A 19,900-nucleotide genomic window follows, 5' to 3' on the forward strand; every position below is an offset into this window, starting at 1 on the left:
TTTTGACCTTTTATGCTAAATATAACCTTTTCGAATCTTATGCCGCCGGGTGAATAGTGTTTTACAAACACATCTTGTTTATCACATGAAAATTAATTTAAATTACTCCAACGCACCTGCAATTTGGCACTGAGATGTTAGAAATCATAGACCTAAAGCGGTGGAGAAATGAAGTTCAAAACTAATTGTGAATCTCAGAAATCCCTTTGACCTTTTGACCACAAAAAATGGGATATTTTACTTCATATTGACCAAAGGTGTTAAATTTCTTTCCAAAAACTCAAGGAAAACCAAAGTTACCAACAGAAAACCATTGTATCCAAGATATGAATGTTTCACCAAAAATTTTGACCAAGAATAAACAGTGGTCTTCTTTTAGTCATTGGGAATTATTGTGAAATATATAGAGATAACGAACAGTATTCAAACCCAACAGTCTATTGAAGAATTACAAATTTTGGAGCAGAGCAAACGCGGACTTCTAAAAATCAGAGATGGGATCAGGTGCCATGGAGGAGTGAGCATCCCCTCCTGACCGGTCACATCCGACGTGTACTCCTAGTCATGATCAGGAAATGGAAAAATCCGATGACAATTCAGTTTAAATAATGGTCTAACAAATTGTATTTTCTGACAAGGTCATTAACTTGCAAAATGATTACGTTGCTGATATTCTTGTTTCATCAACGTCAATAACTCGCTTTGTTTAAGAAATTGTTCTTCCTTAGAACATGCTCTTTTGTATCGAATCAACCGAGAGATATAAACCCCGTATGTAGATGACGAGGTTTATTACTGTATAAGTAAGGTAGGTAGACGATTGAAAAGTTAAAGTCATCACGTTTATCATTAAGCATTGTTGTTAGAATACCATTAGGCTAATATCTTTTTAAAATGAAATATCCAAAGATGGAACAGATGTGTCAGACTCTATTGTATCTTTTATCTAAAGAATGGAAAAAAAACATGTTACCATTGTTAATCTAAATGTCGAGTTGGAGGCCACAACAAGTGTTTTCCTCTTTTCACGTATAAGATTTTTGACAAATTCTGCTTTTGTTTTGCCTCTGTTTTTGAACATCGTTATGCTTCGTGTGGGTTGCAACAACTTTCGAACATTTTCAGTTCCTTCTACACATTACGGTTTGTATAATCTTTGAGTAAAGAAGAGCAAAATTATGAATTTTAACAAAAGAAGAGAAAAAGAATGGAATTATTTAAAGAGTTTTAAATAAAGTACAAAACAAAATACGCATTAAAATGTGTATTTAATTCGAGGTACTGAGTTTTGCAATTTTTTTCTCTATATATTCATTCATTCTTATTTTCATTTTAACAGTACCATCATTCTCAAACCTTATCTTACAATACTTTCTGAGTGTGACTTATATAGACAAGAGAGTGGGCAGGGAGTACTGTATACTTACTGTTTACTAAGAATCTGATCAGTGCAGGGACCACTCAAAGTGATTTCCGTATCTTCTCTATATTTTAAAAATACTTCCTGGCTTGTTTGTAACACACAGTACACGATGGTATTCAAACTGCTATATTATTTCTACTTGGGTAAGTGTATTTTTTGTTTCTTCGATCATCACTGCAGTTTTACAACCTCATCTTTGTTTAAAGTTAATAAATTCCCAATTCTTTGTTTGGGGTAGAATATGCGTGGTTAAGAATGCCTGAACGTTAAGTGTGTATAAGTCGATAATTCAGTGTGTATATAATGGCCAACTATAATTACGAAAAACGTCAGTAAGCATTTGACTTAATTTAGTGATAAATTGTATTTGTTGACAAGGTTATGGCATCGACCATAGAACTTACAAAATGATGACTTTAACGAGACTTCTGGCATTCTTGTTTCATCAACATGTTTGTCAATAATTTACCTCGTTTAAAAATTTTTCGTAAGTAGAGCATGCTCTTGCGTAGAGAGTCAACTGAGAGATATAAACGCCCTATGCAGGTGATGAAAGTATATTGCTGCATATTAAGGGAAGATGACGATTGCAATGTTAAAGTCATCTCGTTTGTCATAAAGCTTAATTGTTTGGTTACCATAAACGTCTTTTCCGAGTAATATTACTAAATATGAAACAGATGTGTTTGGTATCTTTTATTTCAAGCTCACCGGGATATACTAGTATCGTATCGACATAAGAATGGAAATAACCATTGTTAACTGACATTACGTCGATATATCTAAATGTCGGGTTGAAGGCCACAGAAAGTGTTTTCTTCCTTTCCCGTATAAGATTTTGGAAAAATTCTGCTTTATATAAATACAAAAATAAGTCTGCTCACATTGGGATCAAATTGGTACCCATAGGAATTCCAATGGATTGTTTGAAAACATGGTCTTCAAAAATTACATAAATATTGTCAATCAGAGACTCAAGCATCTTTTTAATATCAACTTCAGACTACTTGTGTGTACTATCAGAATTTTTTTAATAAATAATTTTGCAAATGACCAATGACATTGTTGATTTTGGTACAAATTTGTGATTTCAAAATTTCCAAAAGTTCTTTAAAATATTCACGTATCCACATCTCATTTACACCACTCCTCAAATATATTTTTGCACACCACTCCTGAAGTTTCTCCTTCATTACTAGCTGTTGATAATGTGAGGGTAAAGAAAGAGGCTTGGTAAATCACTTACTAGAACACCCTATGGATCTTTGTTTGAAAGGATATGAATTATAATAAACAGTGTCTTAAATTAAAAAAAAAAATGTTCTTTGCCAATTTATGCATTTATTTTTTGTACGGGTCGATCCCTTGTGTATGTGAGATAGATCATCTCAGGACGTGTATGTGTGTAATTAATTTTACTAGTTATCTCTGCAAGACCCACTCTTATTGAAAATACATGTATAATTAGTACTCGTATAGATGGTTGACAGTAGATCATTCATGATAGAAAGTTATAAACTTTATTGAGGAGGTGTTATTTGTAATGAATATATTGCAAAATATATTGATTGATTGTATATTGTTTAATGTCCCTCTCGAGAGCGACTCAGTTTTTCACTCAAATGGAGACGCCACCACTTGCCGGTAGAGAGCTGCAAATTTTGTCCTATGCTCTTCACTCATGGACATTGAGCAGGGAGGGATCTTTTTCGTGCCAGCACCTACCGCGAGACCTCGGTTTATACTGTCTCATCCAAGGACCGGTCATACTATGGGCAGCGGAAAGGGCAAAAATTACCATAATGAGAAAACAAACAATTATTTTAATTTCAATGACCATAAAAACTTAACAGATGATATACAATGCATAATCAACAGACCTTTTCGCAGAATAAATATACATTAAGGTAAGTCACTCCTGAAATTTGTTAAATCAAGGATTTTTTGAGAAGTATATTTTGGATAAGTACTCATAAAGTGTAAGTCAAAATCGCAAAGAAAATCGGGAGTCAGTGTGCATCCTACTGATCTATGGTACATTTAAGTTGACCTTTTTGCACTTAAATTTCATCTCTTTGGTTAATTACTTTAACCCTTATTATATTTTATCAGATGTAAGCATGGCAAGAAATATAATGTTATTTTACGTAAAATAGTTTGAATAATATTTATCATTAAACAAATCTTGCAAATTAATGCGCGTAAATTATTGTGTGACCTTTTTGCACTAAAAAATAACATATTTGGGGTATTAAAAAACTTAATAGGCAATAAAAAATTTTCTTATGTCAAACTTTTTACGACTTAAGTGCTGATCAGTCACAAGTATCGAGTAGTTTAAAATAATGAAAGAAAAAGGTGGGGTCAGTGATGTTAATTTTGAAATATTTGTCAAAATGGTGTAAATTTGATCTTGACTTCTTTAATAATTTTTCATTTTTTGGAAAACTTTTTTGCGGGAAGGTGTAAAACTTGTTCTAAAAATATAAATTAAGACCTATATTAAATATTTTTAGCATTATCAAAGCGGAAATTATTCTTCGAGTAAAATTATGTGAGGCTAAATTTCCATTACATTAAATTTTATAAATGTGCGGGCTTGCAGAATTTTCTGCTAAATATCCTTCCACCAAAAGAAATAGTCCCTCATAAATCTTGCTTCTTTGTAGATTTTTTAGCAGTTTTTTCGTTGAATGTTAAAAAATTTACATTGTTGAATTTAAATATGTTATAAAAATCGAATTTTAATAAGTAGTTTTGAAGTAAAAGCTTCTGCGTAAACTTTTCTAAAAATACCTTAAAGAAAAACCAACGACCGCGTACGTAACAAACATATATGAATGCAAAACCAAGATCATCTTTTCAGAACAAACGCACATAAAAACACGACAAACGAAAAAAAAAAACTTAACAAACGTGCACGCAGTAAATCTAGTCTTCCCGACACCCGGCTCCCGACGGTCCCGGATTTTATTTTTTTACGATTTCTTTTTTGTCGGTGCACAGAAACTCTTCACACTACTCAGGCACATTTCTGGGTTTAAAAAATTCATTAATATATAAAAACGTGTTTTTATGTACGTTTGTTCTGCAAAGATGATCGTTGGTTTTGCATTCATATATGTTTGTTACGTACGTGGTCGTTGGTTTTTGTTAAAATATTTGTTCTGCGAAAAGGTCTGTTGATTATGCATTGTATATCATCTGTTAAGTTTTTATGGTCATTGAAATTAAAATAACTGTTTGTTTTCTCATTATGGTAATTTTTGCCCTTTCAGCTGCCCATACCGGTCTTCACGTCCCACAATGGGATTCGAACCCGCGACGTAAGGATTGACTCCTTACTTCGCGACTCTAGAGCAGACGCTCTAACCACTGCGCCACGCGGGCGACTGCAAAATATAAAAGATGATGCTTTAATTAAATTGATTGCCATATCCAAAAATTACAGAAATGTGATTCGCAAGGTTTTCTTTGCAGGTACTTGTTTGGGAATTTTAAGTAATGACAGAAGCATGGCTCATCATATAACCAAACCAATAATTACAAGAGGTATGTATTTCAACAGTTAATCAAATAAAAATTAATTGTGTGTATTTCTACAGTTAATCAAATAAAAATTAATTGTTCTTAATGGATAAAAAAGATAAATAGACATCAATATATCAAGACTCCAAACATTATGTGCTATAAAAAGTGATTCATACAGAACGTTTTGAAACAGGTTGTCACAGTGTTTCATCGCAGAGTTCCTCTATTTTGAGAAAGGACTCTTTAAAGGAGAACAATGTCACCAATTGTTATCAATTCTGTTTCTTCAACCAATCAGGATCAACTGTTAAGACTCTACTCCTGAGGGTAACTCTTTTTTCTTGGGACTACAGTGATATTGTTCTTGCGATTAATTTTAATTATGTCTTCAAAGATTCTATACAATGAGAGCAGTGATAGAGTATCTATTTACAAATAGGGAACGGATTGTGTTTGTTCTGTAGAGACTCTACATACGTCATTTGATTCTGCAAAAGAGTGCACCAAGAGTTGTCCTGGAAACTCAAACCAAAGCTGCGGGGGTTATGGTAATCACACTTATGCTGTGTATGAAATAGGTAAAAAAAATCTTCTGAATATATATTAAGATTATACATATTAATTTTCATTTTTGAAACGATCCATGAAAGAATCATACATATACTATCATCATTATTTTATTCGGTTTTAGAACTTTTCCCACGACAGCCATTGGGCCATAGTTTCAAAGGTCCGATAAAATTATTTTGAATTCATCCGTCCGTTTGACCGTAAATTACTACTTACGTATACCTCATTAACGAAAACATTGGGCCTGCATAAATCTAGCTGCAGATCTGTAGCTCTTTGAAAATGTATATATTGACAGACCGGAGAGCTACAGTGCCACCCATTGTAAACACTGTATACAGTGGAGCCTCATTTATCCGGACACTTTGGTTCCTAGTCTATTTGTCCGGATATGTGAAGTGTCCGGATTCCTGAATTACCAGTTAAATAAGACAAAATAACTTTTAAAAAATCCGTTCCGATGAAAAACCGTCCAGAAACTGAAGCGTCCGGATATCTGAAGGTCCACTGTATTTATTGCACACAAAAAGCGGTTGTTTCTGGATTTATTTCTCCATCTTTTTAAAACAGTCATCTCAAAATATTACTAACCGTATGTTCCTTAAATTCTTTCACTATTTCCACATCAAACGTTCCTTATATTTGTTGTAAATAGCCCACGATCCTGGTCCTGGAATTGAGATCATCGAAAATTTTGCATATTTATAATGCCATTTCGGTTTGTAAGATACATCTGTAATTCGGTCCAACGCATTTTGTACAGATGTAAACTACGAAAGTGCTTGATAGAGGAGAAAGGGATCTTTTAAAATCTAGCTTTTTTGCAATTGAGGTAAGAATTTGGAAGAATAAATCCTGAACCGTGCGCACTCTTGTGCGCAATAATATACAGTATTTTCAGTGGGTTGTACTGTAGCTCCCCGGTCTGTCAATATATATTTTTCGGAGAGCTACAGATCTGCAGCTAACATAAATCATATAAAATAAAGGTTACATAAGGTCACATTTTACTTATGTATTTTGTGAATTCGGAGATGGGACAAATATACATTACATTTAGCCTGACTCTCCGAAGTATGCCTGGTATTGTGCAACTCCGTTTTCAATAGCTGTGCTATAATTCTGGTCAAGTGGTACTAAGAAGAAGAAAGTCATTTGCAGTAGTCTCAAACTTTTCCTGTCAACCCGAACAGTACCTCTGTAATCTGAACACTTAAAAGAAAACTACGCCCGCGTGGCGCAGTGGTAAGAGCGTCGGTCTGCTCTATACATAATCGCGAGATAAGGAGTTGACCCTTACATCGTTGGTTCGAATCCCACTGTGGGACGTGGAGACCGGTCCTTCGGATGAGACCGTATAAACCGATTCCCGTGTCCTAAGTGTAAGTCGATAAAAATGGGTAACAACTGTTCCTTCGGCATGCACTCGGCACTTTAATGTGAAAGTTGTGGGTCCTTTGGATGAGACCTTAAAAACCAAGGACCCGTGTCATGGCAGGCGTTGGCATGGTAATTACTAATTTATAAAGATCCTCCACTGCTCTATGACCCTAAGTGCCGAGTAAAGGTCAATGTTTGAAGCCCTTCACCGGTATATGGTGACGTCTCTGTATGAGTGAAAAATTCTCGAATGGGACGTAAAACAACGTACAATGTCAATCTGACGATACAATATTTTTTTTCAGAGAATATTGCCCGCAGTGACCAAAGTGAAGGCTGTGGATTTGTCTATTTTCAGCTACATGAAACAGGACGGAATTTGAATTATGGTGATTGCAACGAGAAAAAAATGGCATACTGCACAATGCTGACCAACAGTAAAAAGTTTTAACAATTTAAAAATCCTATTAATTAACTCAGAAAAGGCATGATATCTGTGATCCGCATGCTTCGCATCAAATTTATATCCTACGCTTAGCTTGATGGTGGAAAAATAACCAAGAGTTTCGATTTTTTTTTTTCAATCTGTCAGTTTCTTTGTCTTGAAAAATGACAGATTTCCTGAAACTTGATACATGTATTCTGTTCATGTTCTTGCTATTTGTAACTTTGTTCGTTTTTGCCTTATTATACAGTGAGGTTGCCAATAACGAATCGCTCCCGTTAACGAATCACTTTCAGATGAAAATTCTGTATTTTTCTTACCAAAGTCCAATACTTAGCTTAACCTACCCTGTCATGCTGAATTATTCTTGCTTTTATCATTTATCATGAAATTATTAAATTCAACTCGTTCAATGTAATAATTTTTAAATAAACATGAACAAGCTTTTTTGTGACGCAGACCAGAAGCGTACATGCAAGTAGACTACTTTCACTTTTCGGTACCGCTCCAAAGTGAATCGTACATTCTAGGTAAACAAATTTGGTGCAGATGTTTAATAAAATTATGTGTCTAAAAGCACTGAAAGCGTCATACAATTTCTAAATCAGAAATTAATAGTATTCGCTTTAAAGTTGGGGGTATTTAGGTTTCCAATAACGAATCACTGTTTCAAGAAATATGAGATGCAGGGATCCTGTCCAAATTATAATTTTTCGTATGCGGTTTTTTGCACACCTGACCAGTTACAGTAAAAGAAAAAAAAAAACATCAGAAGATGTCTACCAAAAGCGTACAATAAAGGTGGTTAAAATACACATAAACAAAATCAGCAGCCAAATTCAGTAAGAAGTGCAGAGCATGTGGATTCGAGAATGTCTCCCGGCGGTATATGTGCATGTAAGCTAATGTGAAGACATCGACGATAGCGAAATAAAAATCGTCATGATTACCAAACAAAATTAAGAATTAGAAATTTTATTTATTTATCCCTTTGCAATTTAAACTTCCTACTAAATCATTATTTCCAACGATACACCGTTTGCAGTTTTCCTATTCCCTAAAAAATTATTTCAAATAATCAATTTTTATTTCTTGTCATGATCAAGATCAAGCTCATGTAATATAAAATGCATATTGCTAACAATACTTTTTCAATTCAACATCAAGCTAAATAAATTATAAACAGAGTTTTATGATACCCCCCCCCCGTTTTTCAACATATAGTAACTACCCCCCCCCCTCTTTTTCAACATATACTAGTTAGTAAACATTTGATTTAAATTACACATTGAGGAAATGATAGGCAGACTGCAGCCTTTTGCCTATATGGAATATATGCCACTGTCTTCAAGCAAAAGGAAGAAAGAGCACTATGAAACAGCAGAGAAGAATGAGTTGTCTTATTCATTTTTATAGAGACGATGGACAGTTGAAGTAGACCCATGTAAAGTGAAAGGACAACCTCCAGTATTTAATAAATTGGAATACTGGTATTTAGTCTACTGTGGATGTTGGAATGGAGAAATTCAGCAAATGAATCCCAACATCATTACACTGTATTTGTAAAGTTGTCTCTGCTCATTGGAGGAAATTTAGGTGTTGGGTCTGGACATTTTGAAAATATAATTGTTCCTTTCAGCTTTAGGTATCTCTGAAGCCAGACTCGAAGGAAGTAATTTCAGTTGGTGGGGGAGGGGTGCAGAGCCATATATTTTCAGCTGAGGAGGCACTATCAACCACCAAAATTCCTTGACAATTAATTAATCAAGCATAAAAAAGGTCATCGGACTTTTTTTTTTGAGGGGGCACAATCATATATCTAGCGATATATTTTCTATCTAAATAGCGGCAAAATTATGGGGAGGGGGCGTGGTAGCTCAAATTCAATGAGTACAATTCTTGAATAAAAAATTAATTCTTCGGCTGTTTGCAGTTCATCACATATACGCGTTTACGACATCTTATATCAACTAGTCATTTCATGAGTTCATTGTTTTTGTTTTTGCATTAATTGTCGGATGCAAACAACTCAAAAAATTCCTAGCTTTTCTACTTTTTTTTGGGGGGTGTGTGTGAAATATTTTAAGGCATAGTAAAACGTTACGTAAGAAGGGTATTTTTAAATTTACACGGTCCCGAACCAGAATAATCAGCTTTATGTCACGTGATTCGGTAATGGAGAAAATGATCCGCTAAAGGAGAAAACATCATTCATACAAGTACAGCGATAATTTTTTATTAAATTAGTGGTTATTGGGAAAATATATATGATGTTATAAGTAAAACATAGTCCCACCAAGCAATGTTGTAAAATGAATTTAACTCAAACTCAGGTACGAAATATCCAAGCAAATATACTAAGTGATTCGATATCGGCAACCTCACTGTAGCTCAATGTTCACCTCAAGATATAACTAAGTTAACAATATTATTAGTTACACAGTCAGTTAGTGACCTAATACGGATTCATACAGGGTGTGAAATGGAAATCCGTATTGGGCGAGGCGAAGCCGAGTCCCAATACGGATTTCCATTTCACACCCTGTATGAATCCGTATTAGGTCACTAACTGACTGTGTTACGAATTTATCCCGCTGAAGACCTTTCTCAATATTAAAAGAAAATTTGTGCATATTATGAAAATATTCAGTTTTAATCCAATAACAATCAACATAAAATATCGTTACGGTAACAAGAAAATTAACTAAACTACCTACGTAAACCGTTTCTTAGCCGCCATTTTTATTTACAAAAAGAACGCTTCGAACGGAATCGCGTGCCCGATTTTGATATTACGCCTCGACGGAGACGTAGTATGGAAAATGGAGACGTAATACGGAAAATTTCAGGGCGTCATGTGATTGGCTTTTATCCAATCAGTAATCGACAAATTTGTCTGAAGCGGGATAAAAGATAAAACGTCTCCATCTATCTCCTAAAACACAGCCTCAGATATAAACTAGTAATAATGGCTGACGATTTAAAGCAATCATTCCAAGTCCTAGAAGATAGTGAATCGAAATGATTTCGAGAAAGAACTGCAGTGAAGCAGGACTAACCAATTTCTGGATTATTGTTGTTGCTGATCATATACTTTATCATAATAAAGCACAGAAAAAAACATTGTTATATGTCTAAATCATGTAGCAAGGAGTACACATATAAAATGTGAAAGTCTAAGAGTCAACCATTCGAAATTATGGCCAAGATAAATGCCATTCTAGTGAATTGCAATCAAAATACTTTTGCGGAGCAAAAATTGACAGGAATGGCTTATTAAAACTTGCCAATTTTATAACGGAATCTATGAAAATTATCTTTCTTAGACTTTTAACGATCCTTAAACAGGTCGAGGAAACTATTTTCTGTGACGTCGGAATAAATTTACATGTTAAGTGAGGAACCAACGTGACTAACAAATCGACCAATCAGATCAATGAGTTGCATTATGGTTTACTACAAAAATACTACACGTGTGTTTCTAAAAGTCCAATTTTTTAAACCACTCTCGGAAAAACGTGATGCATTTTCCCAAGCATTTTACACACTTAATACAATATGAACATCATTATCTACTGATTCCATGCTCACATTTATATACAAATGATTTACAATGTTAAAAATTAAGGTTTTCTACGCTCCATTCAGTCCATTATACAAATCCGTTTGTTGACAGCTTTCCCTGTGCTGTGCTGTCAGTAAAAAGTCAATTTCACGTGACTATTCCTTGGTCCAAAAACAATCAATTCTGAGGTGTGCTCACGTATTGACAATGTTTACAACGTATACAACTTCAAAATATATGCTACTCACGTTCTATGATCAATGTATATGAGGGTTTCTATATATAACAGGTAAATAATAAATAAAAGTGCAACTTAATTAAGTTTTTGTTGATTGGGGTTTTTTGTTTTTTGTTTTTTTTTTTTTTTTGTTTATGAAATGCAACTTTTAATTTCTAGTAACAAATAACTGAGCAACAACGAATTTAACCAGTTACATGGCAAATTAACGAATATCAAGTTAAAAAACTTGAGTCTTATTTACTTGCGAAGACTTTGTGAGCGGTATTTCAAAGTACTATTTAACACGGAAAACTGACTTTGTTTGTTAATGTGAGCATGGGAAATCTTAATTAGTACCTAATCTTCGTATTTTTCATATACACATTTCAAAAAATTGTTAGCTGACTTTCCTGCAGTCATTTGAAATCGTGTCCTAAATTTCCCTGACCCACGTGTTTGTAGTAAAAATAAACATGTTGTAGACCATCATGCTTTTCGGCTCATTCACTGGATTGGACCATTGTTTGCTGTGAGCACCTCTGTGCGCAATCGCAACAATGTCCATGTGAGGTAGTTTCCTCGACCTGTTAAATCTGTTACAGCGGATGGAACAGTGATTAAAAAAACAAACATGACGTGGGATGAGCATAACAACAATTGCTTAGGACATTTGGCTTTTATTGAGGACACCAAAACTGTAGAAAGGAATTCTGTCAATGTAAGACGGCTAAGATCTACATATTGGGTTGGACATCGTATTTGGAATTATGTACGTCCTCTTGAATTAGGTAAGAATGACGTTTATCTGACACTTATATATATATCATTAAATTTTCAAAACTGATGTTTTGCAGAAAGCAAAACAAAAATGCACAAAATTTCAGCACACTTTACAGAACAGAATTTTACACTTGAGATACTGTGAGCACTGAACTTGCTAAATGATACACCCGCCTCCCATATAATGTTAATGGCGTAGTCAATGTTATGCTCTGGGAGACCCGAAATAAGTGTCAGATTAAAAAAGTAAAATAGGAGGTGCACAATGGCATCGGATCGGAGGAGTTGCGGATAAGAGAAGGGTGTCCTTGAATATTACCTGCTAAATCAAGGTAAATTAGAAAAGTATTAAGAGCCATTCTCTGTAATGACTTGAAATTTTATATAGGAGCTGTGGCACGCATAGTCTCAGAATTTCTGCAAACTCTCTATGATAAATGTCATTGATACCCCAAACTGAAATCAGGCGAAAATTGGTTGCTATGTTTGATAGTTACCATGGCAACATGTCTTTAAGTTCGAAAAATGGCATTTTTTAACATGTTTAGAGCCCCATAGTTAACATTTGCGGCAAAGCAAACAATTGGCAATGACTGTTTCCAAAAGTTGAAGGTCAGATGTCTCAAATGTCTGATAAACATGTTTGGTAAATCAACTATTACATACGTTACTATGGTAACAAAGTATTCAAAAGTAAAAAAAATATTCATTGAATTTTATAAAGTCATACACGTAAAAATAAAAGGCAATGATAGGATGAAATGCGACCAAATAATAGAAAAAAGAGCCTTGAAACATATAACAAGAACAAAATATGATATTTCATTTTGGTTGCCAATGGTTGCCAAGGTTTTTATACCACAGAGAGCCTTCAAAGTAACACTCTGTATGTTTAAATCTGATCCTATCTTTTAAAAAAGCACATTTCTTCATAACTTATGATCAATTTTTAAAGATGTTGGTGTGCTCCTAGTTTTCCAATTTGAAAAAATTCAGATTAGATTCTTTAAATAGAGCGTTGCTATGGAAATAAGCAGAAAATGTATGCTTAAAAACCTGAAAAATATTTTCTTTCCTTGGATACGTACCCTTAAATGTAGATTCCCAAAACTTTTATGATTGATATCTATTAACAGCTTACCTGACTTTTAATTTTGACTATCATCCAATCTCTAAGTGGATGCAAGAAGTTGGCACACAGGGTTTAATATTGATATAAAGTTAACAAAATCGAACATTTTTCCTTCTTGGTAACCATAGCAACAGTGTTGTTTTCTTCATCAAATTTTATTAATATATGATATGCAACTTCAGTTCTAACAAATAAGTACTATTCAAGCTGAGTCCTTTAATTTGTTTCTTGATTATATGGCAATTTAATTCTTAATGCAGCGAAAAATAATTCACTTTTAAGCACTGGTACTTTGTTTCCATGGTAACACTGTAAAGTAGCAATTATACCCAATTTTCTTATGGTTTTGGTGTTGCAAGGTCCTAAGAATGCATATTTGCCAGTCTTGAATTTTCATGTTTTTCCTCAAGACAGTAGCATTAACCCAATCTTAGTTACTGGTTTTACATGGTTACTAGGGCTGGGTATTGGCCCGAGATTTCGTATTGCGATATATTGCGACATTTTTAACTGTATTGCAATATGTATTGCAATATTTTAAATGTAATTAAAATTATGGCATTTTTCTACTACATTTACTTTAATTTACATGTAGAATGTAAATAACTATGATAAGTAACCAACACAGAAAAAAATCTTGTTGATTTCATTTCAGTTATGCTCTGAAATACACCCACAAAACAACTTCTGTCTTACCGTTTGGCTTAATAACAAGCCTTTCATAAGTCAATTTTTATATTTAATGATAAAATTCCTTAATCTGAGCATATTGCCAATATATCGATATTACAAAATCGTATTGCAATACGATATTTTTTGTCCTTGTATTGCAATATATTGAAATATCGATATTTTTGCCCAGTCCTAATGGTTACACTGTGTTACCATGGCAACCATAAAAGTTATTTATAGAATAATATTGCTTATACTTATATGCTTAAGGTCAAACATTTTCATTGTTTTTCTGAAGTCGTTGATTGAGTTTAAGCATGTAACACCTACCATTAGTGAATACGGAGTGTTTTTCAGCATATTTCAGCATTTTAAATGTATTCCAAATGTACCCTTGGTTACCACTTACTTAGAGATATATTCTAAACAGTTTCTTTACAGTATAAGTGACATCAAGGTGTCATGTTTTTGTGAGAATCAATGGTTTGTTTGCTTTTTTTAGTTTTTATTAAGCCACAGTCAAGATTTAAAGTGGCTGAAAATCTTGATTTTTCAAACTTTTCCGGCTGTTGCCATAGCAACCAAGACACTTTGCAACAAAATTTTGTTTGATATTTGTTTCTGCTGTCAAGTACTAAGCATGGGTGAAGTTTCATCAAAATCGGTGACCAATGACCATGCGTGGCAACGAAGTTTAAGTGGTTACAGAGAATTGCTATTAATGTCTATCATTCACCACAGACAGTGTCCATGTTTTGCTATGGGAAACCCAAAATAAGTGTCGGATCACAAGAAGTAAAAAAAGAAGAACGAGGCACAATGTAACAATTCAAGATTCTGCGAAAGTCTCATCAAATTTCCTTCAGTGGTATAAAAGGAGTTGTGGATATTATAAGAGCACAGGCACCTGATATTTTATCAATCAGACGCTCAATAAGCCAAATATCAAAAATTCTACCCCATCTATATATATGTAAATACAGGTGCCTGTGATAATAGATGGGTGATTCAAAGCGTAACTGACGGACGGACAAACACTCTACACACTGAGCGTCTGTTGTACTTGTACACGTATTTACCGTGTATACACTATACATATATTTCGGTAAGGGGGTGTCCCTTTACGAAGCAATTCTCCTGGATTAATTACAAAAGTGAGGGTAATGAACAGTGAATGATCTCCTAAGACCTTCAATCAATAGAAATCTTTGAACATGATAGGAAATAAAAACCCTGGAAATTCAATCAGGGTTCTTGTGCCTACGAGAAGTAAGCATCCCTTTTCAATGGGTGTAGATGGGATAATCCGTAGTCAAATTTAAACAAAAATACCTAACAACTTACATCTAATATGTCATTAAAAAAAATATACGACCAAGTGATAGGATGTATTTGTTGGTAGACTCTGCGTTGTCTATAATTTCGAGTTCACTGGAATACATCAAGTTGACTTTTGAATGAAATTGGAAAAATTCTTATTAATTGAATTCGAGTTGAAGGCCACAAGTGTTTTTCTTTTCTCATGTAGAGATATGCTTCAAATGAATATAAAAACAGGTCGCCTGATAAAGGAACACAATTATGAATTTCACCATCGTAATTCCAACAGTTCGTTTATGTTGTTGGAAGACCTAGCATCCAAACACTAAGACTTCATATAAATAGAGGAAAACTTACACCCGTTTACTATCAAATTCAGAGAATTGTGTGTTGAATCAAATTGATTTTCACAAAGTTACTTTGAGAATGATAAGTTCCCAAGGAACAAAATATTTCAAGTCCCAATGTTATTGAAAAAGTAGTTACGTGTATGTATGGTACGCCAAATTCACAAAAAATGAGCTAAACATAGTTTCACAGTCAATAAACTAGGTTTATCGATTGTAAACTATAGTTTACGGACTGTAAACTATAGGTAACAACGTTAATCTATATTTTATATCGTAAACCATAGTTAACGCGATAACCTATGTTTCAGAACCTTAAAATATACTTAGCACTGAAAACAATTATTTGCGATTGCAAAACATAGGTTATCTGATAAATACAATTTCACGATTTGTAAACTATGGTTTACAACTCTTAACTATAGTTCATGATCTGATAAATATAGTTTCACGATTTGTGAAACTATGATTTACAACTATGGCACGCCAAATTCACAAAAATGAGCTAAACATAATTTCACCGTTGATAAACTAAGTTTATTGATTGTAAACTATAGTTTACAGACCGTTAACTATAGTTAAGAATTCGTTAACTATAGTTTTCATCTGTAATGCTAATCCAAGTTTATCTGTCTGTAATAAAGCGTTAACAATATATTTTGTTGATAAACATAGATTCACGTTTGTAAACTATAGTTTACAATCGTAAACTATAGTTCAGAGTTGTTAATCATAGTTTCACAAATCGTATCTATTTATCAGATCGATATCTATAGTTAACGGTTTGTAAACTATAGTTTACAAATCATGAAACTGTTTTTATAAGATAATCTATGTTTTGCAATCGCAAATGATTGTTTTTTGGTGTTAAGTATAGTTTACGGTTGTGAAACATAGATTTTAACTATGGTTTACAGATGTAAAATATAGATTAACTATAGTTTACAGTCCGTAAACTATAGTTTACAACCGACAAACCTAGTTTATCGACTGTAAAACTATGTTTAGCTCATTCTTGTGAAATTGGCGTGCCATATACAACTCTTAACTATAGTTCACGATTATGAATTCTAGTTTACAGACGTGAATCTATGCTTATCAACAAAATATATTGTTAACATTTTATTACAGACAGATTAACTTAGATTAGCATTCGTAAACTATAGTTAACAACCGTTGAGTATAGTTTTACAGATGAAAAATTATAGTTAACGAATTATTTGTTAACTTTAGTTTACAGTCGATAAACCTAGTTTATCAAATGTGAAACTATGATTAGCTCATTTTTGTGAATTTGGCGTGCATATATATATATATATATATATATATATATATATATATATATATATATATATATATATATATATATATATATATATATATATATATTCAAAAATACTAGTTTTATGAGCTCTTGTGTAAATGATTTTGATCTCCCTTCCGTATAAATGCAGAGATCTCTACTTCCTTCACATTTTTGTTAGAAAAAAAATTAAATAATATATATTATAAATTATATTAAATTTTATTACACTTTTTTATCATGTGTACAATGGAAAAAAATTGTAAAAACTCCAAAATAATTGCAAAAAATGCCCTACTTGTACATTTTAGGAGAGAAAGGTTCTCTCTTATAATGTATAAGTAGGGTATTTTTGTGGAGCGATTATTTTGGGGTTTTACGATTTTTTTTCCCTACTGTACACATGATGAATAATTGTAATAAATATAATTTGTGAAAAAATGTCCAATAAGCCCCGGGATCTGATCTATAGTTTAAGGACATCACCTTATACCAAGTGTATAAGCTACAGGCTTAAGTAAGAACTATTGTGCAGCCGTTTCGGAGATTATTTGCAAAATTTGTTACCGGGTAATTTATAAGTATATAGATACTGCAGATTCTTCTGATGACCATGGTGACACAAAAATAGTAGTTTCCATTGATGAGATAAACAAATCTGATGGTGGTGAGTTACGAAAGCAGCATGTTATCATAAGCATCTGAATTGCTTTATTGTACATTGTTTAGCTTGAAAGCAGTTACATTTATTTCCAAGCTAATTGTAAAAAAAAATTCTTTTAATAACAAAGGTACTGCGGACTCTTCTGACTCTTCTAATGACCTTGATGATACAGAAAGTGAGGTTCCCAAAGATGAGATAAATAAATCTTCCGATGGTGAGTTACGAACTACTGATGTACATGTACAATAGAATGTTGCTTACTCTCAATATTTCATTTGCACATATAATGAAAAGCTTTCCAAATATGTCTGTAGAAGTTTTGACACCTTTACGGAATTTGTTACAACTGCTTAATAGGGAAATCTATTTAACATGAACATGTCTTTATAGTACCCAGTAACGTCACCTTAATCATAGCTGTGACTGTCCCGGTGGTCGTTCTTATCGTTATTTTGTTGGCAGTTGTTTGTATGAAGAGGTAAGGTATACAATTGACAACATTTATAGAAGATACACCATAGATGACATTCGCTTTCTTCTCCTCCCTATGTCCAGAATCCATTTTATATGACTTGCTTGCTTTCTCTATTGTAAAGATCTAGCTCCCATGATTTGTGGTTGGATATCATTTTTATACAACAAGTAGCATTTTATCCCCAAGGCCTTGGCAGATTTAGGATAAAAAACACAAACTTGGATAAAAAATAGCTTGCCACAGACCATATTAAATTCTTTGTATATCATCTTTACACATAAAAATGTTATGTGTTACGCCACCTAATATATGAATATTCACAATATTTGCATTGATCATATGAAAACGATATCCTATGAGCTTTACGTATTTCCAATATATAAAGGAATAAACTTATAATAAGGTGTTATACATTTTCAGTTTACAAGATACATTTTCATCTTTTAATTATTTTAATAGAGAATTTGCTCCCCTTTTCCCAAAATGCTCTAAAATTGTAAAAAAAAAATTGGAGTTCCATTTAATTAACCAGATGTAAAATTCACAATGTAGGCTGCTGCCAAAACAGGTAAATATGTATGTTTATCATTGCAGAAAGAAAGCCAAACTTAATAGCTCGAAACAGCATACAAATGCCAGCAGTAAGAATGCTTCTGATGAAGATCATGATCTACCCCTTCAGCCAATCAGAGGTCAAAGCCAACAAGATCTGGACTATGACCATCTGCATGGAAATCCATCCCCCCTCCACACTGATAATGTGTATGATGTGAGCGGACAGTGTACTGATGGACCCAGTATTCAGGACAGTGATGTGTACAACACAAGTAAACAATGCTCTGGGAGTGAATTATACGACTCCAGTGTCCGTAATCCTCAGAAATCTGAGTCTGAGAATATAATGAACAGTGATATGTACAGTACAATGAATAGGCATAATGGTGGTGAATATCCAAAGGACATGGATTTCTATGATCACACCAGTTCTACTGCTCAAAATAACGACAAAACAAATATTTACAATGAAATTGACGCTTGATTAAAGGCAATAAATACAATATTTTTGTTTTCTAATTTTTTTTAATTTAAAAATAATCTTTAATAAAAAATTTGTAATGTAAATGAATAGAGACTACATCTTTATAATTCATATAATCATTATTATATTTTTCTCAATTTTATTTGTAAATTACAAATAAAATCATTGATTACAATTTGTAATCAATGATTTTCACTACATAATGAAATGATTGTTTTATAAATAACAACACTCAGTTAAATTATTTTGTGATTGTACTGCTGCTTTTGTTCATACAGGAGACACATGTATTCCTAGTCCTCATACACACCACCACATTTACTGGGATTTCGGTTTATCTATGTTTCCTAGGACCTTCTTTCGCTGAGCTAGCATATGCATGTACAGCTGAGGAAAAACTGCAAGTGAAAAGATAGAAATATAAAAAAGAATCTGTATGTATTCAAACAAGAGGCCCATGGGCCACATCGCTCACCTGAGAAGCTTTACCATGTTTTTCTTAACCAGATTTCCCCCTTGTAATACCTATTCTGACCCTATTGTACCCCATTGGTCATAATTTGGACAATTTAAAATCTACATTACCCCAGTATGCTTCCACATAAGTTTCAACTTTCCTGGTCAAATAGTTCTTGAATAGTTCTTGAGAAGATTTTTAAAGATTTTTTCTATATCCATGAGTCGTTACCCTAACTTGATCGTGACTGTTTGTAAATAAATTTGAAGTGCTGTTTCATTTCGTAAGTCATACCTCAATTAAACATGTTCTTTTCTTTGCAGTAAATTGTTCAATAAAAAAAATATGCCTTTTTGATTGTTTTCATCTCATTTAAGTTACCGATGTTTACTCGGCGACATTTTGAAAAGCAGGTCCTAGGGTCGTGACGTCACCGGAAATTGAAGTAAAAAGGCCAAGAGAATGGATATATACGTTTTTCATTTTTCAACTCAAAGTTTAACTGTGTGTCAACATTTTTTAAATACAAATTAATACAATCTTTACAAAAAATGAATTTTTAAGTTAAACAATTATA

At 33.2% G+C, this 19,900-nt stretch overlaps 1 protein-coding gene across 1 annotated transcript; it reads left to right on the forward strand.

Moving 5' to 3' along the window:
• The first annotated feature begins 1,460 nt into the window (after window positions 1-1,460).
• On the forward strand, window positions 1,461-18,866 carry LOC134235780 (uncharacterized). Its single transcript, XM_062717922.1, has 9 exons — window positions 1,461-1,566; window positions 4,904-4,975; window positions 5,148-5,281; window positions 5,394-5,532; window positions 7,210-7,341; window positions 11,737-11,922; window positions 17,194-17,355; window positions 17,743-17,830; window positions 18,422-18,866. The coding sequence occupies exons 1-9, from the start codon at window positions 1,533-1,535 to the stop codon at window positions 18,864-18,866; spliced, it is 1,392 nt and encodes a 463-aa protein (XP_062573906.1). The 5' UTR covers window positions 1,461-1,532.
• Window positions 18,867-19,900: the final 1,034 nt, after the last annotated feature.

The sequence above is a fragment of the Saccostrea cucullata genome, unplaced genomic scaffold (genome assembly GCF_032062105.1).
Source record: "Saccostrea cucullata isolate Sc308-1 unplaced genomic scaffold, CSIRO_AGI_Scuc_v1 ctg4475, whole genome shotgun sequence".
NCBI lineage: Eukaryota > Metazoa > Mollusca > Bivalvia > Ostreida > Ostreidae > Saccostrea > Saccostrea cuccullata.

What these genes read in the sequence shown, in the direction of transcription:
- LOC134235780 (XM_062717922.1), top strand. Translation starts at nt 1,533, where the DNA reads ATGGTATTCAAACTGCTATATTATTTCTACTTGG. An exon ending in TTAAGACTCTACTCCTGAGG is followed by an intron (nt 5,282 to 5,393) that starts GTAACTCTTTTT and finishes ATTTACAAATAG; the next exon opens with GGAACGGATTGTGTTTGTTC. An exon ending in GCAGTTGTTTGTATGAAGAG is followed by an intron (nt 17,831 to 18,421) that starts GTAAGGTATACA and finishes TTATCATTGCAG; the next exon opens with AAAGAAAGCCAAACTTAATA.